General features: G+C 40.3%; 2 protein-coding genes across 6 annotated transcripts; both read left to right on the plus strand.

Moving 5' to 3' along the window:
- Nucleotides 1-995: 995 nt before the first annotated feature.
- LOC308327308 (uncharacterized protein) lies at nt 996-15,005 on the plus strand. Of its 5 annotated transcripts, none has more exons than XM_080780629.1 (5): nt 996-1,111; nt 9,572-9,666; nt 10,601-10,699; nt 11,751-11,984; nt 12,856-15,005. In XM_080780629.1, exons 2-5 carry the CDS (start codon nt 9,600-9,602, stop codon nt 14,415-14,417), a joined length of 1,962 nt encoding a protein of 653 aa, XP_080636755.1. In that variant the 5' UTR covers nt 996-1,111; nt 9,572-9,599; the 3' UTR covers nt 14,418-15,005. The 5 variants fall into 5 exon arrangements, 4 of the variants coding, with proteins under 4 accessions (XP_080636755.1, XP_080636754.1, XP_080636756.1 ...); XM_080780628.1 differs by lacking the exon at nt 996-1,111 and adding an exon at nt 9,048-9,212; XM_080780630.1 differs by lacking the exon at nt 996-1,111 and adding an exon at nt 9,048-9,212 and having other exon boundaries at nt 10,605-10,699.
- Nucleotides 4,360-6,416, plus strand: LOC308327664 (uncharacterized protein; the record flags this gene model as incomplete). Its single annotated transcript, XM_080781185.1, has 2 exons — nt 4,360-4,624; nt 4,901-6,416. The coding sequence occupies 2 exons, from the start codon at nt 4,360-4,362 to the stop codon at nt 5,980-5,982; spliced, it is 1,347 nt and encodes a 448-aa protein (XP_080637311.1). The 3' UTR covers nt 5,983-6,416.
- Nucleotides 15,006-15,775: the final 770 nt, after the last annotated feature.

The following is a 15,775-nucleotide window of genomic DNA, read 5'->3' on the forward strand; positions in this document are numbered from 1 at the left end:
CTTTGTTACATTTGTTTGACTAATAAAATTCAATAAAAACAACAAATGGCCCTGTTCCCAGATACCTTTTAAACCGTCCAGGTCAGTAAATGCACCAAGCATTTTCCCGCTGGGGCCAGTGAAAATAAGATAAATTAAAAACCTAATCTAATCAAGCAGTTCACAGCTTGATCCTGCGATATTAGTTTATTAATGTTTGCTCAATGACTTGTTTGCGTCATCCTTTCAAAATGTTTTTGGCCAAACGGCGAATAAAAAATGGATAAATGAAGAAAATAAGTCGGCTGACCACTGGTGGCCAGCCCAACTGAACACCATCCTTACATCCGTCATTGATTATTAAGAATGCCACTTAAACTTTACATTTAACCGACGTATGTCCCTCAGGGTTCTATATATGTTTCTGCTCCACTCCACGCGTTGTGAGTTTGTAGATCTTCTCATTTCTGTGAAGGTTTATACCCCAGTATCGATTCTCAGGATTAAGTGGTCAAATAAAATGGCATTTGCTATTTGATAAATGATTCTATATTAAGCAATGCAGCTTTTATGATTTTAGTGACAGCGTGTAGGGACACAATATATCACTAAATCCTGCAGAGACATAATATATTATCATCATGGTATGGTAGGCTGACTTTGGACAGAGTCCAACTACACCAATGGGTTCATGGCTTGGTGACTTGACACACACACACACACACACGGTAGAACATTTTTAATATATCAAAATCATTTTACAATTTTGATTTGTTATGATTCATTGTAGTGTTCTCTGCTCTGTGAAATGACTTCATATAAAGAATATTTCTGCTATAAAATAACGTGATATTTGTGCGAGTTAGCCTATAGTATTTTCTGTTGAATTATTCATGACAAAAGTTGTACAGTATGTATATCCATCTGTGATATCCATACACTTCTCGTCTTGACGTCACACATACCCATTACCCACAATGCACGGTGAAAACAACATGGCGTGTTATCTATGGTGTTGACTGACTGCTGTTGACACTTAAAAAATACAAAGACAACAATTTCGTCAACTCAAAACAGTGTCGTCGTCATTAAGCAGCAGGAGGACGTTTGTTAGCAGCAGAGCAGCTCAACAGTCAGAGAGACGGCAGGTAAACATTTTCTCTGTTTGGAAGTTGAGGAGGGAGAGGTCCCGATCATGGGATTTGGGAGCTAAAGGTAAAATGAACGAATTCATCTTGTGTTTCTTCTATGTATCTTTACAATGACAAACACATCAGTCCTTGAGGTGCGTTTCCATCTCACGCCTGTTCGAAGATCGGAAGCGAATTTTCAGAAATTGGATTAAAGAAAGGCATTTTTGCCCCGTTTCCATGAATTCCATCCGCTGATAAAATGCTATTCTTGTGTGATTGTTCACGAAATAAGCAGTAGGTGGTGCTATATTGCCAGTCAAGTGAGACGCTATAGCTCTCCACTCCAGAGGCTGTCTTGTCTTGCCTCAAGGTATTGGACCAGAACTCATTCCACACATTATATATATAGTCTGTATTGAGGTTTGGGGAAATAACTACAAGACATCTTTAAATCCAGTAATAACCCTACAAAAAGAGCAATGCGAATAATACACAATGTGGGTTATCAGGAGCATACAGATAAACTCTTTTTAAAGTCAAATTTGCTAAAAATGTACTGACATTGTGGACTACCAAACAACACAAGTAATGTTCAAAGCTAACAATATGTTACTACCAGGTAACATACAAAAACTGTTTAGAGACCAGGAGGGGGATTCTAATTTAAGGGGAAAATCTAATTGCAACTTTAAAATTCAATTTAGGAGAACAACCAGAAAAGGTTTTTGTATTTCCAATTCTCGGGTGAGATTATGGAATGGTTTTACGGTGGAGTTAAAAAGATGTAGCCTACAAACTACAAACATGAAAATGTTTAAAATTAAGCTCAAAGACATGATTTTAATGAGATACAGGGAAGAAGAAGGTGCACGATCTCACACTGTGTGTGTGTGTGTGTGTGTGTGTGTGTGTGTGTGTGTGTGTGTGTGTGTGTGTGTGTGTGTGTGTGTGTGTGTGTGTGTCACTCCTTTTGAATATGCTTTTTATTTATTTATTTTTGTTCTGCTGGTTATTATGATGTTTCTGTTTATATTTAAAAATTAAAAAAAACATACATACATTTGGGCCTAATGTATGTCTACATAAACGCTGCTGCCGCCTATCACAAGGCTTTTTATTTAAATCATGGTTTTATATTCACCATCTGAAAGTGGCGCTTTGAAGGCGAGGAGGGAGCGCTTGCTCATTGTAGGAACTCCAAATATTATATCATATATGGCTCTGCATCAAATGAATGTAATAAACATATTCTGCATTGTGAGCCGACATGAGCCATGATGTCATAAGTTTTGCGGATTCAGCATTTTGCCTGTTTACATGGAGACTGGAGGAACCAGCGTTCTCAAAGATTTTGCCGTTTTCTATGAACACTGTTCTCGTGTAAAGGGGATGTCAATTATTTCATTTCAGAGTAGACCAGACTGCAGGTGAAGATGAACTCTCCAGACTCAGCCAGGGACGTTTCTATTAAAGAGGAGGAACCTGAAGACATTTCTATTAAACAGGAACCCGAAGACATTTCTATGAAACAGGAGGAAGACAACCCACACCTCAGTAAGTTCATTGTGCTCTGTTTCTATCAGTTTTCAGTTTTAGAGCTATCACAATATATGATCTGTGTGAGATAACAGATCTATGACAGGCTTTTTCTCAAAGTCCCCACTCACCACCACGAAGGTTGTGGGTTGGCAGGTGAGTCATTAAGATCAGTGACAATTCACATCAATGTGTGTGGGCGAGGAATCAATTGGCATAACGTCTACATTGGGAGACGTTAAATAAATAAATTTAAAAGAAAATACAATCTACAAGCTCACAACACATGGAATTGCGATGCATTGTGAGCTTATAGATAGGCTATTTTAGGTAAAGATATTTGGTTGTAGAGGGGCTTAGATATTAACTAATCCTCTATACTTAAAATGAACTAAGTATAGATTGTTTCAGTGGATTAAACATTGAGCACAAGGAATTTGGTGCTGATGATCGATACATCAGTTTGTGAGGTTAAACACGCAGATGGACAGATTCACCGACCCATACTCACAGACCCATTTCTAGATGTCTCACCTCCTACAGAGGCATGCTGTGAAAATCAGTTAATGTACATTTTAAACTATGGCCCAAATTCCACCAGACATTTCATGCTATGGCGTCATGCAGTTAGCAGCATGAGCTGTAATTGGTTGACTTTTGGACAAACATCAGTACTGCACAATAATGTATTGTACATACACAGTTACATTCCTGACACCACCTTATTCTTTACAGCTGGGTCTACTTCCTAAATGTCTCTCAATTAGAGTTCACATGTAACGTATTATATTGTTGTTTTATAATTAAATTATTGAGTTCACTTTTTTAATGTTAAACCATTAAAAAATCTTCAATTGTGGAAAATGTTTTCTGTTATCCATCCACATAAACATTGCCTCAATCAGGTTAATAATAACAGATAACCAATCAACACCAATGCAGTGGTTTTCAACGCTTTTCATATCAAGGCTCATTATTTATTGGCTTTTGAGCCACGGAACCACCATTTGATGACATTTAGACTCTCAGATATTTTGTTTGTCGTTGGATAAGATTTTGTCCACAATTTCATGCTGCTAACCGGCAATTCTACTACATTCTCTGATTCAGGCGTTCTCATCCTGGGGGCAAATTATTTTGATGACTTTAAAATAATAATAAACGCGAGACATGGCCAAAGCATTTCCGGGGTTCCCCAGCCAAAAACATTGAGAACCCTTGCTCAAATTGACCATCCTGGCCCAGGCCAGAATGGTCAATTTCTGTAATGTTTTCTTACAAGGTATACTATACTATAAGGGCTCTATTTTCGACCGACCCCTTATCCCTTAACTACTTTGACATTTCTGTTTTTTACTATTTTGTACTACTACTTGAAAAACATTTTTGAATTGTTAAAAGAGCCAATCTACAAGCTCACAACGTGTCGATGTAGACTGACTATTTTAAATATTCAAAAGTGTTTTTCAAAAAGTAAAAAAAGGCAAAGTAGTTTAGGGATAAGGGGTTCAGCATGGATGAAAATAGAGCCCTAAATGTAATTACTATTGGCAGGGTTTGGATGACAATATACCCTTTGCAACAGATATATATATATATATATTTTTTTTAAGATCGATTTTGTTCCTATTTATGATTAATGCTCATTTGTATTTTCTAGGAATCCAGTGTTCACTATCATGTTACTTTTCTGCTCCTAGATATCCTACACATGGTTGTGTGTAAAGAGGAGGATTCTATTAAACAGGAGAGGAGCCCCAGTCCGCCCCAGGAGGAACCAGAGCCTCCACACATTAAAGAGGAACAGGATGATGAGATTCTTCAAAGACCAGAGGGGCCACTGTTGACATTACTAGGAGTGAAACGTGAAGAAGAAGATGATGAAGACTCTTCACGCTGTTCGGAAATTGAAGTTGAACTTGAATCAGACTCTGAAGTCACTGAAGACAGTGACGATTGGGAGGAGACTAGTAGAGGTTAGTCAACTTCAAACACAGATAAAAGACAGGGATAATAACTGGGTGTTGGCACAACAACTAAATTGGGTGAAGAAGAGAAAGATATAACGTGAAATAAAAACGGGAATATTAAGAGGGACGCCTTAATGCTCCCAAAAAGGGACTCGTTTGAAGATGAAAGCTTTACTAGTTGCATCTGCAGTCACCATTTGTAGTGCACCTTACCAGTTATCTTCTTTCTTTCTTTCTTTCTTTCTTTCTTTCTTTCTTTCTTTCTTTCTTTCTTTCTTTCAGGAGTGATGTCCCAATCTACCCAGACTCATGTCTTCTCTTGTTCTGACCTGGAGTGTCCATACGCCTTCACATCTAAGGTCTTCCTTTATAAACACATCAAGAGGGCCCACAATGACCTCTACTGCCAAATGCTGAGGAGTGGACAGATCACCTCAGCAGCCTGTCAGCAAATCACTAACCCTGTGACCAGCAGCCAGAAACAAGGAAACACTGACCAACCAAGATCTTTCAGTCATCAACACTTTACCACGACTTTGACTGAACTAGGAGAAGAAACGACACAGTTGACTTTCACAGGAAATAAAACACACATCTGTATACACTGTAACAAGAGTTTCAGTGGGTCATCTGAACTGAAGAGACACCATCGTGTCCACACCAGAGAAAAATCGTTCACTTGTAAACATTGCAACAAGAGTTTCAGTCAGTCAGCTGACCTGAACAGACACCAGCTTGTCCACACTGGAGAAAAACCTTTCCACTGTCAACGTTGTGACAAGAGGTTCAACCAATCAGGTCACCTGAAGAAACACCAGAGTGTCCACACTGTAGAAAAAACGTTCCACTGTAAACATTGTGACAAGAGTTTCAGTGAATCGGATCAACTGAAGACACACCAGCGTGTCCACACTAAAGAAAAACCATTCCACTGCAATAATTGTGACAAGAGTTTCGGTCACGCAACTGACCTGAAGAGACACCAGCTTGTCCACACGGGAGAAAAACCATTCCACTGTAAGCATTGTGACAAGAGTTTCGGTCGATCAAGTCACCTGAAGATACACCAGCGTGTCCACACTGGAGAAAGACCATTCCAGTGTAAACAGTGTAACAAGCGTTTCATGGTGTCAAGTCATCTAACGGAACACCAGCGTATCCACACGGGAGAAAAACCATTCCACTGTCAACAGTGTAACAAGCGTTTCAACAACTCGAGTCACCTGAAGACACACCTGCGCATTCACACGGGAGAAAAGCCTTTCCACTGTAAACATTGTGACAGGAGTTTCAATCAGTCAATTGACTTGAAAAGACACCAGCATACTCACACCAAGGGAAGATACTTTGCGTCTGTAAATTAGATCTCTGGGAGGATCACAGGAGGTTGGCCTGCAGGTGGTATGGCTCAAATAGTATGGATATTTATTATCCTTAAAACCTTGAACCATTTTTTACTATATACAGGCTTAATGTTTGTTTTTCCTAAAACAAACATTCAAAACGCCATTGAAATGGACAGTTTGTTTTGTCTGATAATTACGTCATAAAAGATGTATATAGGTAGTACATAAATTAACCGCCTGCGATGTTGTAAGATGATAGGAGCGCCCCTCACTTCACACGGGTGTGGTTTTTTTAAAGTGTTAATGGCAAGCATTATATTGATTCATATTTATAACATTTTCAGCTAGAGGATGCCATTACATTTCATTGTCCGACATGCTGTCCATCAGCAGCAGCAGGCATGCATGTTGACATGTTTAACTCTAAAAGGAAATAAGACTCCAGGGCTAGGGCCCGACAAGCCTAGTGCTTCTCCCTAGCCCTTTTTTGGGACACTTGGACAAGCCTGTAAAGTGTAAACTATTGACGCTTAATGGAACATATTCCACTATGTATGCATGTTTGTATGTCAAATGTGGGATATTATATCCGAAAATAAAACTGAACTGAGTCTTAAAAGGAGAGTAGTACTGCACCAGTGCTACCAGTGAAAAGCCAAAGGTTACTGTCTGCTTTCTTGGGTTTAAATCCTCTTAGCAGGCCTTCTAATGAATGACTTCAAAATAAAGAATACTTCTGCTGCAAAATAAATCATGACGAAAAAAAACAAGTAGCATAATTGGAGTGCTAAGTTATCACAGTGTGTGCTTAATATGGAAGGGAATAATATTCAGGAAAGATGGAAAATGATGTCACGAAGGCTTTCAACAAAGGCAGGCCCATGCACCCAAAGTAAAATGCCTTTATTTACTTGAGTACTTGATTTAAAGAAAAGAAAGGGATATAAGTAGGCCTACGTGCTTTTTTCCAACCTGGAAGCTAGGAGTCAAAACAAGTATAATTGACTTCAAACTGTTAGTGGCAAAGTAAATACAAATACTCAAGTAAAGTAGCCAAATTACTTAATTAGGCTACTGTACTCAAGTAGCCTAAAGGTTGGGTTGCACACTGTCCATCACTATATTGTTACTGTAAACAATCTACAGTACCCGAGATCAACAGTGGGGGGCAGCAATACACCAATTTGCGTCTACGTTCGTCTCTAGACAACGACCCGCCCTTGGTAACGCCCAAAGGTCAAGTCTAGGTCAAGTTTATTATGTCCCAAACTGGGCACTTCGTTTTACGCCTCCATTCTTTTTTGCTGTGCAGGCGGCAGGGCAAATAGTGGCAGAGCGAGAGAAAAGGAAGAAAAATAGGGTTTTTATCCTGTTTGATCTCTGGCTCCTGTCAACACAATTTGTCCCCAACCAGAAAATGAAAAGTCGCTAGAAGCAAGTCGCTAGGCGGCTAGGGGCCCGGGGGGTCTTCTAAATCTAGTGACAAATCCGCTAAATTGGCAGTTTCCTCCCTCCGCGATGACACGTGAATGTGTTCAGCCAATAAATGAAGCTCAGCCAACTGCTTGCTTTTTCCCGTCATGCAAAGCGCTTGTGCGAAACTCATTTAATTATAAACACATTATTTTATCTGTAGCGTTTCGTTGTTGTATGATGCAGAATGCGATTTAGTAAATCGGATTTACTCTCAGTAGGGTAGGGTGTGCATTTTAGTTAACGTTTTCTTCTTTTTTGTTAGACCGTGATCTAGAGTGTTATGTCAACGCATTAGGTAGGTTCCAGTTAATTTTATATCATATGATTGATTGAATGAAGTACATTCAAGCGAATTTTTGGATGCCCTACCCTATTGGTAGGGTTACCTAAATTGTAAAAGAAAATGGCATTTAGATCAAATTAATCTCCGGAACAACACCATATGTTTTGTTTTCATGCAAGCCGATCGCGGTCCCCTGATTGTAGAGAGTCTTTAGACAGACCCGTATCTTTTAGGGAAAGGAGCGCATCATCTTTTTGGCAAACTGTAAAAATTCTAATTGTGTAAAAGTCTTGTAGGCCTAAATGAAGTAATGCTGACACTTAGCCTATGATACATTTTATGCGTAACCCTCTCAAAGACCCTTGGTCCCTGGACCCACATTGAGAACAACCAGACATGGTCTCTCCATCCATCAATGTATTGTCTCCAAATCAAATAAGAGTCTACAGAGTGTGTGTGACTTGGAGATTACAGCCAAAAAAGAAGACATTAGACAATACATTTCAAATCTTTCTAGACTCTGACATCAGCTTTTCAGTTTTAATGAGCCCTATACAAATCCATTGAAACGTCAAACTCAATTTTAACCATGTTTAATTAATAGAAAACAGACACCCTTTTTTATGGTGACACGGTATTGTCCTAATTCGTAGATCTGTTCTAATCTAATACTTGCTAAACTGGCTTTATTTAGTACTTTCTTCTTTGTATGCTTTTTTCAACCTTTCTGGAATCTATGTGGATCGTCTTCAAACGGTTAGTGGCAAAGTAAATAGGCTAGTAAAGTGCCTACTCAGTTTTAAAGGGTGACCATATCCAAACTGTTCATTTGAATATCGCTTGTGTGGGATGGGACGGGTTATAGCAATTTATTAGGCCCTAGGCCTACTTAAATTGCCAATTAAATGCCATGATGTGATATTCTACCATATGCCTGGCTAATATTGCCACGGTATCATTTTGTGATTAAACCCCTCTGGCGTCTCACATTTTGTTTTAAAATGCAAATTTTGGTCATGGCTGACTTGGTAGGCTATTAGCCTAGGGGATATTTCTCATGTTAGTTTACCAGGCTTAAAACACATCTTAAAACCCATCCCTAACTCAGTTAGAGTTTGCTACGGTCCAGGAGGACCATCACTGCACAGTGACAGTGCATACTATTAATTATTGGTGTAAAGTTCTGTAAACAAGCTATTCTACAATACAGTACCCGAGATCAACAGTGGGGGGCAGCAATACACCAACTGGCGTCTAGACCATAGAGTAGAGGTAGACACAGGAGAACATACCCACAATGCAGTTGTGAAAACAACATGGCAGACTGGCAGTGTGTTGACTGGCGCTTGACCCCATAATTATAACTATCGTTGACCCACTTTAAAATACTAAGACAACTATAAACCGTGTCGTTTCAAAACAGTGTCGTCATTAAGCAGCCGGAGGACGGTGGTTTGTTAGCAGCCCAACCACTGAAACACGTAGGCAGGTAAAGATGAACTCATCCAGGTTGTGTTTCTATCTTTAGCGCAACAAAACAATTCATTCAGAGGGCCAGAGGCTATAATGAATTGTTTTGTTGCATGTTGTTGAAACGCTCAGATCTAGTTACATCTATGTAATACAGTGACTTTTTTACAGCATTACAGACAGTCAGTGGTTAAACTGCAAAGATCAAGTAACAGTTGCCATTCGGGAACGGCCCGAACCCATCGTAAAAAGGAGGAAAAAAAGGCAGCACTCGGTTTTTCCATTGAATTCTCTGCTCAAATATGTTCTTGAGAGATAAATGTCAGATGTCTCCAGTTATTATTATTCAATAATTATTATTCAATTCGTTAATTTCAGACCAGTGTAGTCCAGACTGCAGGTGAAGATGAACTCTCCAGACTCAGCCAGGGACATTTCTATTAAACAGGAACCTGAAGACCACCCACACCTCAGTAAGTTTCATGTGCTCTGTCACTCATATTGACGTGTGATGAGGTGAGGTCACATACATCATACATGGGCAACAGGCGACCCCCACCATCACTTTATCTTAATGCGTCCCCGCAGGTTAATATCAAAATACTGATTGACTTTAGCTAATTACTAGTATTAAAATGTTATTGTGTGTGTGTGTGTGTGTGTGTGTGTGTGTGTGGGGTGTGGGGGGTCTGAAAAGGTGGGTTTTGAGTGTGCTTTTGAACATGTCAAAGGTGGGGGCAGCTCTGATGTGGGCTATTTTAAGCATGTGTGCAACATGACTGTTTTAAAGTATTGTACAGTAACAACTAATCTCTTTAATGTTTATGTTGTACTATTACTACAAAACAATCGTGACATCAGTGTGTTGGTCGTGCATGACCCCCCATATATGGTGACCTGATGTCCATAGGTCAATAACACTCAAGATATGCTCCTTATATGGCTAGTACAGAATTCATTCCATATGTTGATCTGACCTACCTCCCATGCCAAAGCGCCAGCGCTCGTGCAGCAGTTTGCCGGCACTGAGGCAAATGCGTGCTTCTCGCCCTTAGGCGTCTTACTGGTTTTTATTGAGTGTAAAATGTATTTCTGTTGTTCTTAATCTTAATTGTGTCCATTAGGCCAACGGTGTTGGCGATCAATGTGAATTTTTCACATCTTCTCTTTGTGCATACATGTATATTCCCACGAGGCTGAGGAAGTTGACAGTTTTCAAATCAGCGTCATGGTGGCGCTACAACAGGCCAAGTGGTGTCTCACACACACACACACACAAAGATTATATTACTCAAACATTTTGCCAAACATCACACACACTCCTATCCTCCTGGTGGAGACCTATGCCCAGAAGGGCACTTTTTCTAGTTAATCCTAAACTCTGGGATTTTAATTGTTTCGTTCCAGACAGTGTGCAGTCCAGACAGCAGGTGCAGATGAACTCTCCAGACCCAGCCAGACCTGTTTCAGTGGAACAGGAGAAACCTGAAGACCAGCCAGACCTTAGTAAGTTCCACTCCCTCTTTTTTTTTATAGTTTTTTTATTGGAGACAGACATTTTTCTTCCATTTTAACTAAGATTTATTTATTGTCACATACAGTTGAATGTGCTGCAAGTGGAATGTTTTGCTTTAAAAAAATAATAAAATAAAAACAAATATAAACATTAGAATACAGTAAAAACAAAAGAAGAGTACAATTACACTGCAAAGGAATAATTCATTCACTCATTTAAAAAACAAAAAATAATGAACACCAGCAGCAAACATGAAGGTTTTAGGTGTGATTTAACTGAAGCCCAATGCATACTACACTAGCAGAACCGGAAAAATATCCGGTTTGCTCAGTCCAGAGTACTACAATTTAACGCCATTCAGCGGTACTGGGGGCAGTACCCGTCCTAATTTCAGCTGTTCGGTGCCGCCGAGATGTTGTGACAACCCAAACCCAGTTCGGCGTACCACATTGTTTCCTCCATTGCTTCAAATTCATTCTGTCGGCAGTGAAGCGAGTGAAAAGCAATGGTAGTTCGGAAGAGACACAATCGATTGAATAGTTTATTAGACAGAATGTACAAACAGCAACAGAGTACAGTCAAACACTCAGTCTTTGCTCTATTTAGGGCCTATGCAGTCAATTCATAGACAAGCCAACTTCTAGGAGTCACAAACACCTCTGAAATCTCCTGACCACTCATTAACACAACCTATGACTAAAAAGAGAAAATCTCCATATACCTTTGTCACAAATTCCCCACAATGAATCGTGATATCCAGGTATTACGTTAAGCATTCTGTTCCACTTCCAGCAGTGCTGCTGAATGGGCTGGCTGTAGTGGAGTCTATACACACTGCTTGAGCGAGTCTCCACTCGCCGTGAGCGGGTCAGAAAGTATGAAATGACATTTTGTAAGTCTTTTACAAAAGACCTGTACCGAACTGAACTCATTTGGGCTGTTTTGTTGGGAGTATTATGTGTATGAGGATCATGTTTCAGGTGGGATCACCATGGCACTCCATCTTTAAAGTTCCTTAAAGAGGCCTTTTTCTGCTCCTAGACATCCTGCACATGGTTGTGTGTAAAGAGGAGGCTTCTCCAGAACAGGAGTGGAGCCCCAGTCTGCTCCAGGAGGAACCAGAACCTCCACACATTAAAGATGAGCAAGACATCTCTTCACACTCTTCTGAAATTGAAGTTGAACTTGAATCTGACTCTTCACACTCTTCTGAAATTGAAGTTGAACTTAAATCTGACTCTGAAGACAGTGATGACTTGGAGGACACTGGTGGAGGTTAGTACATGTGTGAGTTGGCATGACGACTAAATTGTGGAATATAAGAGAAATATGACACATACAATATCTAATTCTAAATATTAACATAGTCCGGCAGCCGGGTTTGACGGGTGGGAAATAGTCTTTTTTTTATTGGCCTAAAATATTGTCTATATAGTAAGGCTGTACCCTAGACCTTTTTATAGGACTCAAACTTCGGCAGGAATTTTCGAGCGAACATCCGGACCATTTGTTTCTAATTGATTTGAAAAAATAACCTTTGAGATTTCCGTCTCGATCAAAGCACAGCGCGTCTCCCTCGCTCTTTATCAATCTCTCTCGTCTCTCCACACACACACACACACACACACACACACACACACACACACATAGGTTCAAGCCTATTAATTAAGATTTGATTGCCAACCCTAACGAGCAAACATTCGAACCTTGAATGTTTGGGGACAGCCTTACTATATAAATACATACATTCATGAATCCACTTGCTGGGGCAATTTTGTATATAGGAGTTTCTTGTGACCCTACCATTAACATCCTATTGCAGGCAAAAATGTCAAACTCTCCTTTTGCTTTAAGTAGTGACATGTGACATGTCAAACTAGTGGGGTTTCATGATTCTGAATCCATTCCAAGCATTAGTTTTGCACAAAAAAACACTCCTTGGAAAAACGGCCATAAAGTCATGGCAAATGTGATGAGGTGGCTATGGCTGTTTTTAGCCCAAGAAGTGTATTTTGTGCAAAACAAAAAAGATGAGCTGGATAAGATTGAGGCTTTTCAAGTTCTATCCATACCCACCCATATTAAATTGTTTTCCCCTTCTTCCCCTTTCTGTCCACATCTCTCTCTCTCTCTCTCTCTCTCTCAGGAGTGATGTCCCAGTCTTCCCAGACTCAGGTCTTCTCTTGTTCTGAGTGTCCGTATACCGTCACATCTCAGGTCTTACTCCAGAAACACATCAAGAGAGGCCACAACGACCTTCACACTGGAGAAAAGCCTTTTCACTGTAAACGGTGTGACAAGACTTTCAGTAAATCAAGTGACCTGACAAGACACCAGCGTAGCCACACTGGAGAAAAACCTTACCAGTGTGAATATTGTGACAAGAGTTTCCCTACATTGAGTCGCCTAAAGAAACACCAGCGTGTCCACACTGGAGAAAAACCTTTCCAGTGTAAACAGTGTGACAAGTGTTTCACTGCGTCAAGTCAACTGAAGACACACCAACGTGTCCACACTGGAGAAAAACCTTTCCAGTGTAAACGGTGTGACAAGTGTTTCACCGAGTCAAGTCAACTGAAGACACACCGACGTGTCCACACTGGAGAAAAACCTTTCCAGTGTAAACAGTGTGAGAAGTGTTTCACTGTGCCAAGTCAACTGAAGACACACCAACGTATCCACACTGGAGAAAAACCTTTCCAGTGTCAACTGTGTGACAAGTGTTTCACTGTGTCAAGTCAGCTGACGGCACACCAACGTATCCACACTGGAGAAAAACCATTCCACTGTCAACTGTGTGACAAGAGTTTCAACCACTCTGGTCACCTGAAGTCACACCAACGTGTCCACACAGGAGAAAAACCTTTCCACTGTAAGTATTGTGACAAGACTTTCGGTAAATCAAGTGACCTGACAAGACACCAGCGTGTCCACACCGGAGAGAAAAACTACCAGTGTCAATATTGTTTAAAGAGTATCAGTACGCTGAGTCACCTAAAGATACATGAGCGTGTCCACACTGGAGAAAGACCTTTCCAGTGTAAACAGTGTGACAAGTGTTTCTCTGTGACAAGTCAACTAAGGATACACCAACGTGTCCACAGTGGTGAAAGACCTTTCCAGTGTAAACAGTGTGACAAGTGTTTCATGGTGTCTAGTCGTCTAAAGGAACACCAGCGTATCCACACTGGAGAAAAGCCATTCCACTGTCAACAGTGTGACAAGAGTTTCGGTAAATCAAGTGACCTGACAAGACACCAGCATATCCACACTGGAGAAAAACCTTACCAGTGTCAATATTGTGGCAAGAGTTTCACTACGATGAGTCACCTAAATCAACACCAGCGTGTCCACACTGGAGAAAAACCTTTCCAGTGTAAACAGTGTGAAAAGTGTTTCACTGCGTCGAGTCAACTGAAGACACACCAACGTGTCCACACTGGAGAAAGACCTTTCCAGTGTAAACAGTGTGACAAGTGTTTCATGGTGTCTAGTCTTCTAAAGGAACACCAGCGTATCCACACTGGAGAAAAACCATTCCACTGTCAACTGTGTGACAAGAGTTTCAACCACAAGAGTCACCTGAAGACACACCAACGTGTCCACACTGGAGAAAAACCTTTCCACTGTAAATATTGTGAAAAAAGTTTCTTTCAGTCAAGTAATCTGAATGTTCATCTGCGTCTCCACACCAGAGAAAAACCTTAAAAAACAGTGTGACAAGAATTTTACAGAGTCAAGGTCTCTGAAAAGAGGATGTGGGGAGTTTTCCAGGCCTGGAAAAGGTTTGGAATTAATCAAATGTTTTGAAAACTGCTTCACTATATTGTTTTTGGCTATTTAATGTATTCATGGAAACATGATTGTGTAACATGATAGCTGTGAGGCGACAGCACTACCAACTGTGCCACCGTGCCCCCCGGAAAATGTGTTTTAAAGCTAAATACTCCTTTAACCACATTTAAGCTCCAGCATCCGTGTTCTGGGTAAGAGCTTCGCTGAAAATAGCTGATCTGCAAGGGTCAAGGTTCAAGGTTGTACTTTGTTACATCTTGTGTACAGGTACATAAGAGTGAAACTTTTTTTTGTTGCTTTAATAAGATAATATTTAATGTACAGCGTAAACAAAAAGTACACTAGTTTAGAGCCCTGCGAGACTCGACTCAACCAAGTATAGGGTTTAAGACAAGTGGGTAGTTTAGCACTCATGGTACAGTAGTACTTGTGTCTCACATTATTCTCTTGTTGAAATTAACTTTTTAAGAACAGTTTGTTATGGTTTAATATAGTGTTCTCTTATCCATGCAATTGCTTCATATAAAGAATATTTAATAACTTGCTTTATTCTTACTGTGTCACTGTCTGAATATGCCATAAAGCCTGCATTCATTATAGAAATATTGTTATTTACATAATATGAAAACTATGTTAACATTCATGGTGGGACAGCCCTAGTGTAGTGGTTAGAGCATATGGCATATGCCTTTCATGCGGAAGGTTGTGGGTTCAAACCAAGCCCCCAGAAAGGCTTGCCAATGTTGAAGCTGTGAGACGTAGTGGTGAAAGCTGGAACTTTTATCATTTATCACGAGGAAACGGGTTTAACATTGAGCGCTCTGTTGCACTTCCGCATTTGGATGCCAACTGTTGCTGTCCAAATGCGGAAGTAGAGCGTTCGTCCGGGTGCCTCAAAACACCACTGAGCAACCTCCATTGAAATGGACAGCCTCCATTCTTTATAACTCTATGGTTCAAACCCTGCCTGTGGTCGACACCAGCAAGGCCTTGCAGTCGCAACGGGTTCCTAACGCCAAATCAAATGCCTTCAGATCTGAGGAGGCGCGTCCTCCGTAAAAAATATGATTTGTCAGTGTAAATATAAAATCAAATATAATATAGCCTACAATTGAAACCTGCTACTGCAGTGATTCTATCCTGCGTTCAATGTTTCTACGTTTGTGTGTGGACTCAGATATCTCTGTCGTATGGGCAGGGATTTTTTCTAAAACTGAGGACGAAAATATCAGTTTTGCAAAAGATCCATATGTGTAGCCTGGGCCTTAGGC

This window comes from Protomyctophum bolini (assembly GCF_963924005.1).
Source record: "Protomyctophum bolini genome assembly, chromosome: 13".
NCBI lineage: Eukaryota > Metazoa > Chordata > Actinopteri > Myctophiformes > Myctophidae > Protomyctophum > Protomyctophum bolini.